This window comes from Sarcophilus harrisii, chromosome 3 (assembly GCF_902635505.1).
Source record: "Sarcophilus harrisii chromosome 3, mSarHar1.11, whole genome shotgun sequence".
Lineage (NCBI taxonomy): Eukaryota > Metazoa > Chordata > Mammalia > Dasyuromorphia > Dasyuridae > Sarcophilus > Sarcophilus harrisii.
The window spans coordinates 188,824,298-188,837,486 of record NC_045428.1 but is presented as its reverse complement, the minus strand read 5'-3'; the positions used below and the strand labels follow the sequence as shown (position 1 = coordinate 188,837,486).

Below are 13,189 nucleotides of genomic sequence, written 5' to 3'. Positions count from 1 at the left end.
GAAATGCAAAAAGCTAATGAGGAGAAGAATGCCTTCCTTTAAAAAGCAAAATTGGCCAATTGGGACAAGAGGTACAAAAGCTCACTAATTACTTAAACAATAGAGTTGAGCAAATGGAACCTAATGATTATGAGAAATCAAGATTCAATAAAGCAAAACCAAAAAATATGAAAAAAATAGAAAAAATGTGAAATGCCTCATTGAAAAAACAGCTGACCTGAAAAGCAGATCCAGGAGAGATAATTTAAAAATTATTGGTCTACTTGAAAGTCATGATAAAAAAAAGCCTGGACATCATGTTTACAGAAATTATCAAGGAAAACTGTCTGGATATTCTGGAACCAGAAGGTAAAATAGAAATTGAGAGAATCCATTGATTACCTCCCAAAAGGGATCTCAAAATGAAAATTCCCAGGAATATTATAGCCAAATTCTGGAACTCCCTGATCAAGGAGAAAATATTTCAAGCATCCAGAAAGAAACAATTCAAGTATAGTGGAGCCACAGTCAGGATCATGCAAGATTTAGCAGCTCCTACATTAAAGGACTGGAAGGCTTAGACTATGATATCCCAGAGAGCAGCGGAGCTAGGATTACAACCAAGAATCACCTACCCAGCAGGCAAAGATGGTCATTCAATGAAATTGAAAACTTTCAAGCATTTGTAATGAAAAGACCAGAGCTAGATGGAAAAATTGATTTTTCAAATACATAACTCTGGAGAAGCATAAAGAAATAATCAGGAAAATGATACCATGAGGGACTTAATAAAGTTTGTCTATTTACATTCCTATATGAGAGATTGATACTTATTACTCATTATTCATTAGAATTTTATTTTTATGGAAGTTAGAAAAAGTATATACAGATAGAGGGCATAAGTGTGAGTTGAATAAGAAGGGATAATATCTTTTCAAAAAATGATGAAATTAGGGGTGAGAAAGGAATATACTGAGAAAAAGGGAAAGGGAGAAGTGGAATGGGGCAAATTATCTGCTATGGAAAAAGAGGCAAGAAAAAGCTTTTACAATGAAGGAGAGGCTGAGTGAATGCATTTTACTCTTGTCAGAATAGATTAAAAAGGAAATGGCATACATACTCAATAGGGGTATAGAAATCTATCTTACCCTTCAGGAAAATAGGCTAGGAATTACATATGGGAACAGGAGGAGGGTGATAAAAGAGAGGACATATTGGGGGAGGGAAGGAGTTAGTATCTCAAAACACTTTTGAGGAGGACAGGATAAAAAAAGAGAGAAAATAAATGGGAGAAAATACAGTTAGCAATATTAATTGTAAAAAACAATTTCTTTTTTTTTATTTAATAGCCTTTTATTTACAGGTAATATGTATGGGTAACTTTACAACATTGACAATTGCCAAACCTCTTGTTCCAATTTTTCCCCTCTTTCCCCCACCTCCCAGATGGCAGGATGACCAGTAGCTGTTAAATATATTAAAATATAAATTAGATACACAATAAGTATATATGACCAAACCGTTATTTTGCTGTACAAAAAGAATCAGACTCTGAAATATTGTAAAATTATCCTGTGAAGGAAATCCAAAATGCAGGTGGGCAAAAATATGGGGATTGGGAATTCAATGTAATGGTTCTTAGTCATCTCCCAAAGTTCTTTCGCTGGGCGTAGCTGGTTCAGTTCATTACTGTTCCATTGGAAATGATTTGGTTCATCTCATTGCTGAGAATGGCCAGGTCCATCAGAATTGGTCATCATATAGTATTGTTGTTGAAGTATATAATGATCTCTTGGCCCTGATTGTTTCACTCAGCATCAGTTCATGTAAGTCTATCCAGGCCTTTCTGAAATCTTCCTGTTGGTCATTTCTTACAGAACAATAATATTCCATAATATTCATATGCCACAATTTATTCAGCCATTCTCCAACTGATGGGCATCCACTCAGTTTCCAGTTTCTGGCCACTACAAATAGGGCTGCCACAAACATTCATGCACTCATTCCGGTCCCTTTCCCTTCTTTATAATCTCTTTGGGATATAAGCCTAGTAGAAACACTGCTGGATCAAAGGGTATGCACAGTTTGATAATTTTTTGAGCATAGTTCCAAATTGCTCTCCAGAATGGTTGGATGTATTCACAGTTCTACCAACAATATATTAGTGTCCCTGTTTTCCCACATCCCTTCCAACATTCCGCATTATCTTTCCCTGTCATTCTAGCCAATCTGACAAGTGTGTAATGGTATCTCAGAGTTGTCTTAATTTGTATTTCTCTGATTAATAATGACTTGGAGCATCTTTTCATATGACTAGAAATAGTTTCAATTTCTTCCTCTGAGAATTGTCTGTTCATATCCTTTGGCCATTTATCAGTTGGAGAATGGCTTGATTTTTTATAAATTAGAGTCAATTCTCTATATATTTTGGAAATGAGGCCTTTATCAGAACCTTTGACTGTAAAAATATTTTCTCAGTTTATTGCTTCCCTTCTAATCTTGTCTGCATTAGTTTTGTTTGTACAAACACTTTTCAGTTTGGTATAGTCGAAATTTTCTATTTTGTGATCAGTAAAAAATAATTTCAAAGCAAGTTTCTTGGATAAGACTTCATTTTTCAAACATAGAGGGAGCTGAGTCAAATTTATAAAAAATAAGAACTGTGCTCTAGTTGTTAAATGATCAAAAGATATGATCTGTGCCTGAAAGGCTATAAATTCTTGTATATCCTTTGACCTAAAAACATCACTTAACTAGGCATAAATACCAGAAGAGATTTTAAAAAAAGGAAGATGATTTATGTGTACAAAAAATATTCATAGCAGCTCTCTCTCTTCAAGGCAAAAAAATTGGAATTTGAGGGGAGATTGATGGCCATCAGTTGGGTAATGGCTCAATATATTGTGGTTTGTCTTTGTGATAGAATATTATTGTTTTATGAGAAATAATGAGCACGATGCTTTCAGACAAAAAAAAAAAAACAAACCTGAAAGTCCTCCATGAATTCAAAGTGAAATATACTATATAAATGGATAAGTCACAGCAATGTTCTTGGATGACCAACTGTAAATGACTTTGCTATTCTTAGTAGTACAGTCATCCATGATTACTCTGAAAGACTTATGATGAAAAGTCCTATCCGTACCCAGAGAAGGAACTGATTGTGTCTGAATACAAAATGAAGCATTCTTATTTTCTCTCTCTTTCTTAACTTAAATTTTCATGATGGTTTTTTTCATTAGGGTGGGAGTGTTTTCTTTTATAACTTGACTTTTATGGAAATGTTTTGCATAACTTCCCATGTGGTTTCTTAATTGTGGATGGGGATAAGGGAGAGAACCTAGAACTCAAAAATTTAAAAAACAAATTAAAAAAATGTTTTAAATGTAACTGGGGAAAATATTAAATAATTAAATCAAATATATAAAAAGTTTATACACACCCAAACGTAAACAAAAAAAGAATCTGAAGAGAAGAAAAATAAAGAAATTAATAAGCAAGAATGAAATATATTGTTATAAATCATTCCAATTTCCAGAGCCAAACATTTAAAATTTTTATTTTACACCCCTACAACTAGGATCTGAGTAAGGCATTTGTTTCATTGGAGAAATATTATCTGTTTTTTTCAGTGCTAAAACCTTGAACTGAACATTGAGTTCTCAAGTATGTGCTCTGTTTCCCTACAGATGTAGATGAATGTGCAGAAAATATATGTGCTCAACTTTGTGTCAATCATCCTGGAGGATATTCTTGCTATTGTGATGGGAAGAAAGGATTCAGGCTTACTCAAGATCAGAAGAATTGTGAGGTAAAAATCTCCAAATGCTAAATTCTGCCCATTTTTATTGTCCTCCTTTTGTTGAAAGGAGGGGGAGCACTTTTATTCTTTTTTTTATTAAAGTTTTTTATTGACAGAACAAATGCATGAGTAATTTTTCAACATTGATTCTTGCAATCACTTCTGCTCCAACTTTTCCCTTCCTTCCCTCCACTCCCTCCCCAGATGGTAGGCAGTCTCATACATGTTAAAGTATATTTAAAATACAATATATGTATACATATTTATACAGTTCTCTTGTTGTACAAGAAAAATTGAATTTAAAAAGGTAAAAATAACCTGGGAAGAAAAACAAAAATGCAAGCAGTCCACATCATTTCCCAGTGTTCTTTTGCTGGGTATAGTTGGTTCTATTCTTCACTGATCAATTGGATTTGAATTGGATCCTCTTTAAAAAAAAAAAAAAGGAATCAGAATTGATCCTCATATTGTATTGTTGTTGAAGTGCATAATGATCTGTTTCTGCTCATTTCATTGAGCATCAGTTCATGTAAGTCTCTCCAAGACTCTCTGTATTTATCCTGCTGGTCATTTCTTACAGAACAATAATATCCCATAACATTCATATATCATAATTTACTCAGCCATTCTCTAATTGATGGTCATCCATTCAATTACCAGTTTCTATCCACTGTGAAAAGGGCTGCCACAAACATTTTAGCACATATAGGTCCCTTTCACTTCTTTAATATCTCTTTGGGATATAATCCCAGTAGTAATACTGCTGGATCAAAGGGTATGCACAGTTTGATAACTTTTTGAACATAGTTCCAAATTGTTCTCCAGAATGGTTGGATTTGTTCACAGCTCCACTAACAACGCATCAGTGTCCCAGGTTTCCTTCATCCCCTCCAACAATTGTCAATTGTCATTGTCTTTTCCTGTCATTTTAGCCAATCTGACAGGTGTATAGTGGTGTCTCAGAGTTATCTTAATTTGCATTTCTCTGATCAATAATGATTTGGAACACTCTTTCATATGAGTAGAAATAGTTTCAATTTCATTATCTGAAAATTGAGCATTTATCAATTGGAGAATGGATTGATTTCTTATAAATTAGTCAATTCTCTATATACTTTGGAAATGAGGCCTTTATCAGAAGCTTTAAGTATAAAAATGTTTTCCCAGTTTATTGCTTCCCTTCTAATCTTGTCTGCATTAGTTTTGTTTGTACAAAAGCTTTTTAACTTGATATAATCAAAAATTTTCTATTTTGTGATTAGTAACGATATCTAGTTCTTTGGTCACAAATTCCTTCCTCCTCCATAAGTCTGAGAGATAAACTATTCTATGTTCTACTAAATTATTTATAATCTCATTCTTTATGCCTAAATCATGAACCCATTTTGATTTTATCTTGGTGTATCTATTGTCCTTTTAATGAAGTGGTCAAACTTCTTCTTAGACATTCTTCCTGTACTAGGTGGTCTAGTAGTTACAGTGCCAGGTCCTAGAGTCAGGAAAATGTGAATGTAGACCTGGATTTAGATATTTACTGTGTGACCCTGGCCAAGTCATGTAACCATTATCTGTCTTGGTTTCTTTTGGTATAAAATGGGGATAATAATAGCACCTACTGCCCAGTGTTGTTGTGAGGATCAAATGAGATAATATTGGTATAGTGCTTAATATAGTTCCTGGAACTTAACAGTTTCTTACTTAACAAATGTTTGTTTCCTTCTGGAACAATAGAGACAAGTTATGAAGGTGATAGTATTTCCATTAAAACTGCTGGGTAACAAAATTTACCTTTAGTCATGGCCTATTTTATGTAAGTTGACCCTAAGGCCCTTCAACATAAGAGTTTATTCAAAGGTATGCAATGGTAGAGAATCAGAAAGGTACTGATCAAGCAGGAGCATAGCCCCTACAAAATCACTATAGGAACCAGAAAGATTTAAAGTTCTTTATTTCTTGTGTGACAAAAAAAGCATTCTTGAAGAGACTTCAATAAAAGCATTTTCCAATGACCAATATTCTTTATCTGAATCTGAAACAAAATTCAGACTCTGTGATTCCACAGTTTGAGATCTACCAGATATATGAAAAATGTTCAACTTCAAGTGGAAACAATCTTTGGTGGTTAAAGCTAGGGTTAGGTTAAAGAATGTACTGATTCATGTATTCTATTCTTGCTTTTAGTTAATGAGACTTGAGATTTAGGAGTTTTATGTTTTGTAGTAGATTGTGTGTGGGTACAATTTTTCCTTTACTAAAAAAAAAAACCAATAACGTGTTTAGAGACATAACAAGATCTGTAGATTAACACATATTTTAGTTAAAATTACGTCTATTTCCTTCACACTCAAGATGAAATTTGATAGTATACTGAAAATTCTTTATATAGAAGACAAAGCTTATCATTCTAAAAATTAGTACCCAGATATTTAGCATATTTATTAGAATATTTAATATGTTATCATTTTTATGCCCACATATTACCTTCAGGCAGCATAACATAATAAGTAGATAGCTAGCTTGAGAAACAGGAAGACCTGAATTGGGAAAGTGGAAAGAGTGCTGGATTTAAGAATCAAAGGATCAGGATTTGAATGCAGGCTATGGCACTACCTGTATAATTGTAACCTAATCACCTTTCCTTCCTGGTACTCTGGTGTGGGATCTGGGGGTTGGACTGGATGATTTCTAAGACCTCATTCTGCTCTAAAATCCATAATACTATAATCTGTCATCCTCTGAAAAGACCAGATGTCCCTGGGAAGTCAGGTAACTCTCTAAGTTGCAGAGCAATTGTTGATCCATAGTAGTAGAAGGAGGTTCCTCACTGGGAGTTCTATAACCCAATTAAATAATGACTAGCATTTATATAGCAACTACTATGTGTTTTACAATATTACTTTATTTAATCATCACAGCAACCCTGGGAGATAGATTCTTCACTTTACAGATGAGGAAACTGAGGCAAGCAGAGGTTAATTGACCCGAGTCACATAGCTATTGCTGCTTATTTGAAGTGGGATATGAACAGGGCCTTGCTGATTCCAGGCTTAAACTTTATTCACTGTACCTCCTAACTGCCCCAGATTTGGTCCCCAAAAACCTCAAACACTTTTACCTAGAGAGTTAGCATGGGATAATGGCTAGAGGGTCAGCCTTAAAAAATGATGAAAAAAATGAGATAATAGTTATAAAGCTCTTAGCATATGCTAAGCACTATCTAAATATTAGCTATGACTATTTTTATTATTACTTGACCTCTCACTCTATTAGTAAAGCATTTGAAAACCCAGGGTCATCTTCATACTATCATAGGTCACCAGGGGAGGGCTTTAATAATAAACATGTATACAAAAATATATCTGTATGCATGTGTATATATACAAGATATGTTTAGAGAATAGCATATATATATATATATATATATATATATGTATACACATAAATTTCAATGCTCATCCTCTAAGAATTTATACTTAAAAATACAGTTCTTCAGATTTTTCCATTTGGAAACACAAACCAAGTGAAAGGCTAACCTAACCAACCAAGATATTGTACTTTTTTTATTAGCAAATACCTTGAGACAGAATACATCATATCTTAAATCAAATTGACTATAGTACAAGAATTTTATAGTGCTTATTACTATTATGAATAGGATTATGAATATATTATTATTTTATATGCATTTGCACATGGGCAAGTATATAGCCAGTCTATGACAAACAGATTAAAACTAAATAAACTATGTAGAAGTTTATTTTAAAACAATTTTTAAAAATGATGTTGATGGAGATGATGTGCCAGGGTGTAGACCAAATAGTTTACAATTATTATCTTATTTAATTTCATAACAACCTTCGAAGATATGTGTTATTACCCCATTTTATAGATCAAAAAACTGAGGCAAACTGCAATTAGGTGACCTAGTCCAATTGCTGTTAATTGTCTGAGTTGGGAATTGAACTCATTTCTTTCTGTCTCCAGTCCTGAGATTATTTCCTATTGTATCATTTATCTGGGTTCAAATCCTGAACTGCAACATACTAATTAATTGTGTGACAGTTGGCAGTGATTTAATCTTCTTATGTCTTGTAAGCAAATTTCCAAGATGGTAAAGTTGCAGATGAGTTGTAGATCTGTGTCAGTGAAAAAGTGTTTATATATAAGAAATCCCCTATGTGTATGAAATTATAAGTCTTGGCCTCCAAATTTTATTTTTACTAATGTAAAACTTGCATTTGTTCTCAAAAATGGGTTTTTGATTATTATATGACTTGCTTGATTCAAGAAGATAATATGCATTATATCATTGGCATATTCCTACCTATTTCAAGTAAGAACAATGAGTGCTGCAATCATATAATGGTATGACAGTTTTTTTCTGAGGCATTTGGGGTTAAGTGACTTGCCCAGGGTCACACATCTAGGAAGTACATAGTGTCTGAGGCCAGATGTGAACTCAAGTCCTTCTGACTTCAGGGCTGGAGACTTATCCATTATAACAGCTAGCTGCCCCAGGTATCACTTGTCTGTTCTTTACTAAATTTCGTATTTTTTTAGTCAGTATTTGTTAGTGTCTTTCATGTTTCAGGCACTGTGCTAAGAGCCAAGGTTATGGAGAAAAGTTTTGTTATCAATGAGCTCATAGTCTTTTAGAGGAAAAAATAGTTCAAATAACTATGAAAATATAGATATGGAATAAAGTGGAGATAAACTTAAGCATTTTTATACAAATATAAGCAAAGTAAATTTATATTGACTCAAATAGCTAACAAAATATTTCTTTTTTCTTTCTGGGCAATTGGGGTTGTGACTTGTTCAGGGTCACACAGCTAGGAAGTGTTAAGTGTCTGAGACCAGATTTGAAGTCAGGTCCTCCTGACTTCAGGGCTGGTGCTCTATCCACTGCTCCACCTAGCTGCTCCCTAACAAAATATTTCAATAATTTTTAATTTTCTTAACCACTTCAGGTGACAATGAGTGTATTAGTCATCTAATGTTCTCTCTTGATATTGAGAATTTTGTAAAATACAACTCAAATGTATTTGTTTGGAATCTTAAAACCAAATACTGTGTGTGCTTCTGCTAATCTGATGACATTAAAAAGTACCAGTAAGAAAAAAGTTATAACTCCTTTAATTACACCAAATAAAATTATTTTTTAAAGCATTGCTCCACAAGATGGAGAACTTTTTCTGCTCTCTTGTGATGCAGGAAGATAAGGGTCGTTGAGTTCAAAATAAGTTTCAGAGATGAGTCTGCTCTACTGTGTGATGTGAGAGATATTATGAAATAACATATTCATTCCAGGGTGGTCTTGATGCTTTGCTCACCATGTTTCCTTTCTACTTCTTAAAATATTTTTTTCTATTTTGCTGAAATGGTGTGAAACAATTGATTTTAAAAAATTTAATAATAGCTTTTTGTTTTCAAAATAAATACAAAGATAGTTTTCATCATTCACTCTTACAAAACCTTATGTTATAAATTTTTCTCTTCTTTCCAAACATCCCCCTCCTCTAACAACAAGTAATCCAATATTAACATATGCAATTCTTCTAAACATGTTCTAAACACATTTATTACGCTGCACAAGAAAAATCAGATCAAAAAAGAATAAAAAATGAGAAAGAAAAAAATAATAAGCAAACTTCAACAACAAAGGTGAAAATAGTATGTTGTAATTTACATTCAGTCCCCATAATGCTTTCTCTGGATGTGGATGGCTCTCCCTCCATCACAAATTCTATTGAAATTGGCCTGAATCAACTCACTGTTGAAAAGAGCCAAGTCCATTAGAGCTGATCATCACATAATCACCAATGTTCCCTTGGTTTTGCTCATTTCACTTAGCATCAGGTCATGTTAAGTAATATTCCAAAACATTCATATACCATAACTTATTCAGCCATTCCCCAACTGATGGCCATGCACTCAGTTTCTAGTTCCTTGCCACTACAAAAAAGGGCTGCCACAAACATTTTGCACATGTAGGTCCTTTTCCCTTTTTTATGATTTCTTTAACAGAATTAGTAGAGACATTGCTGGACCAAGGAATATGCATTGTTGATAGCCCTTTGGGTGTAGTTCCAAATTACTTTCCAGAATAGTTGGATCAGTTCATAACTCCACCAACAATGCATTAGTGTTCCATTTCCCCCCCAAATCTCCTCCAACATTTATCATATCTTTTCTTGTTATTTTAGCCAATCTGAAAGGTGTGAAGTGGTACTTCAGAGTTGTCTTAATTTGCATTTCTCTAATCAATAGTTATTTAGAGAATTTTTTCATATGACTAAAATGGCTTTGATTTCTTTTAAAATTTTTTATATCTTTTGATTACTGCTCAATTGGAGAATGACTTGTATTCTTATAAATTTGAGTCAATTCTCTCTATATATTTTAGGAACGAGGCTTTTATCAGAATCTTTGGATAGATATTATATCTTTGGAAGTATATTATACAGGATATACTTGCCTTTCTCTCCCCAAAAAAAGCCCACTGTGGACCAGAACATTTCCCCGAGTTTTTTGCTTCATTTTACTGCATTGGTTTTGTTGTATAAAATCTTTTTAATTTAATATAATCAAAATTATCCATTTTGTATTTTATAATGTTTTCTAGTTCTTCTTTGGCTATAAACTCCTTTCTTCTCCACAGATCTGAGAGGTAGCCTATCCCTTGTTCTCCTAATTTGCTTATTACCATAAGCATACATATTACTCCTTATGTTTAAATCATGAAGTCATTTCAACCTTTTTTTGGTATAAGATGTTAGGTGTAGGTCCATTGCCTAGTTTCTGCCATAATATTTTCTAATTTTCCCACAATTTTTGTCAAATAGTAAGTTCTTATCCAAGAACTCTTATCCAAGAAGCTGGAGTCTTTGGACTTATTATCAATTACTATATTAGTATAGTTATTGACTATTGTGAGATGACTGACTTTTAAAACTCTTCAAGATATTCAAATGAAAAATGTGTTTTAAATAAAAATTATCTTGAAATAGTATACTATAATGGATATTCCCTGGAGTTAAAGCATTAGCAACAGTGTGGGAAGAAATGCTGAAAGTAGGTTGTCTAGGGAATTGAAAAATGGAAAGGAAATATATCTGGCTAAATTAGAAATCACAATTATTGAGAAATATTTAATTACATGTATTACAACTACTAAATTACAAAAGTATGGGATGTAAGATAGTAAATATGATGGATAATGAGACATACATGGGTAAGAATGTTATTATTTTATGACTCCCAAGAGGAATCTCAGCTTATATAAGTATATTACACAGGATATACTTGCCTTTCTCTCCCCGAAAAAAGCCCACTGTAGACCAAAACAAAGCTGTACCACATTACATATCTATGGGGATTCTAACATATGCTTTTTTCTTTGTGTTTTTTCTAGACTGTTCCATTGTGTCTTCCTCTGAACCTTGAAAAAAATTATGAATTACTCTATCTGGCAGAACAGTTTGTTGGGATCCCTGTTTTGTACTTAAGGTTTCGTTTGCCAGAAATCACCAGGTGAGCAGCTGTTTCAGCTATTTATTTCTAGAGCTTAATGAACAAGGAAGGAAGAAGAGAATGTTGGATGGAGAAACATTGACTTGCATGAATTACAAAATCAATTTAAAAAAATCTTGTAGAAGGGATATTAAATCAATTCTGTGATGCATTCAAATCATTAAAAATCCACAAACTAGTTATGATCTTTAAGATAACTTTGTCCAAGTCTTCCTCATAGTTTCTTTAACCATCTGCTTGCCTTCTTCTTCCAGTCTTTTCAGACTGCATGAATGTATATTTACCTGGGAATTTTTCTTTTTACTAAGCCACCTGGAGTTAAGTGACTTGCCCAGGGTCATACAGCTAGGAAGTGTTAAGTGTCTGAGGCCAGATTTGAAGTCAGGTCCTCCAGACTTCAGGGCTGGTGCTCTATCCACTTCACCACCTAGTTGCCCCACCTAGGAAAATTTTAAAAGCAGTTTGCATTGCCACCCTAAAGTATCATTCTTCATCACACCCTAGTAGTAAGGTGATGTGAATTATTTTAAGGTGGTCACAATGGAAGAATATTGTTCAGAAAGAACAGCTATGAGGCACAGAGGATGAAGTGCTGGACTTTGAATATCTGATAATGGGAGAGACAATATGTAAATATGTAGAGACTAGAACACTAACCTAGTGTCAGGAAGCTCTGAATTCAAATTTGACCCCAAATCATTACTAATCCTGGGTGAGTCAGTTAACCTCAGTCTGCCCCTGTTTCCTCAATTGTAAAATGAGGATAACAGCATCTATCTTTCAGGACTTTGTGAGAATTAAGAGAAAATATTTGTAAAATGCTTAGCACAATGCCTAGCACATAATAGGTGCTTAAGACAGGCTTCTTTTTTTGTAAACAGCTAGGTGGTACAGTGGATACTTAGGATAGGCTTGAGATAGGAAAGACATGAATTTAAATCCTACTTCAGACACCTATCAGCTGTGTGACACTGGTCAACTAATTTAATCTTTCTTTGCCTTGGTTTCTTCAATTGTAAAATGGAGATAATAGCATCTATCTGCCAGGGTTGTTATAAGGAACTATATAAAGTACATAGGGCAGGACTTGACAAATAGGAGATAATATATAAATGCTAGCTATCATCATCATCTAATTACAGACAAAAATATATGAAATATATGAAGGTGATCTGAGAAGGCCTCTGACAGAAGGTTAGATTAGAGCTAAATTAATAGCAAGAAGCCAAAGAATCTAGGGGGCAATAGGGCTTCCAGATGTAAGGGATAGTCAGTCACAGACACAGAGATGAGGTAAGTAATATGCAAGTAAGTCAATGTCAGTGGATCATGAGAGAAAGAAGACTAGAAAGGTTAGGAAAGGCTTGGTTGTGAAGAGTCTTATACATTAAAAAAAGAACTCTTTGATCTTGAAAGTAATAGGGAGTTATTTGAGCTGGGGAATAACAGGATCACATGGATACTTTAGGAAAAATCACCTTGGCTGCTAAGTCAGGCATGAATTGGAATAATTAGAGACTCAAGGCAAGGAGGACATTTGGAAGGTTATTGTAATAAACTAGGTGATAATACATGTGGTTAGCTGTTCACTTTACTACTTGCCACTTGCAAAGCTGGACACTTTTGAACTTAAAAAAAAAAAAAACACACACACAACGACTATTTTTGGGCAACTAGGTGGAGCAGTAGGTAGAGCACCACCCCTGAAGGCAGGAGAACCTGATTTCAAACCTGGCCTCAGATACTTAACACTTCTTAACTGTGTGAGCCTGAGCAAGTCACTTAACCCCAATTGTCTGGGGTGGGGGGGAACACAAAAGAAACTATTTCTGCATGGTTTTAATGTTGAAAAGTATACCAAGTAGCAACATCTTT

The 13,189-nt window shown here is 33.9% G+C and overlaps 1 protein-coding gene across 1 annotated transcript in view; it reads left to right on the top strand.

The window, feature by feature from the left end:
- PROS1 (protein S) overlaps window positions 1-13,189 on the top strand; it is a 96,171-nt gene that overhangs the window by 65,443 nt on the left and 17,539 nt on the right. Inside the window, exons 8-9 of the mRNA XM_031958866.1 lie at window positions 3,669-3,790; window positions 11,196-11,314. Of these exons, the coding sequence (XP_031814726.1) occupies window positions 3,669-3,790; window positions 11,196-11,314 (241 nt within the window). The remainder of the gene's footprint in view (window positions 1-3,668; window positions 3,791-11,195; window positions 11,315-13,189) is intronic.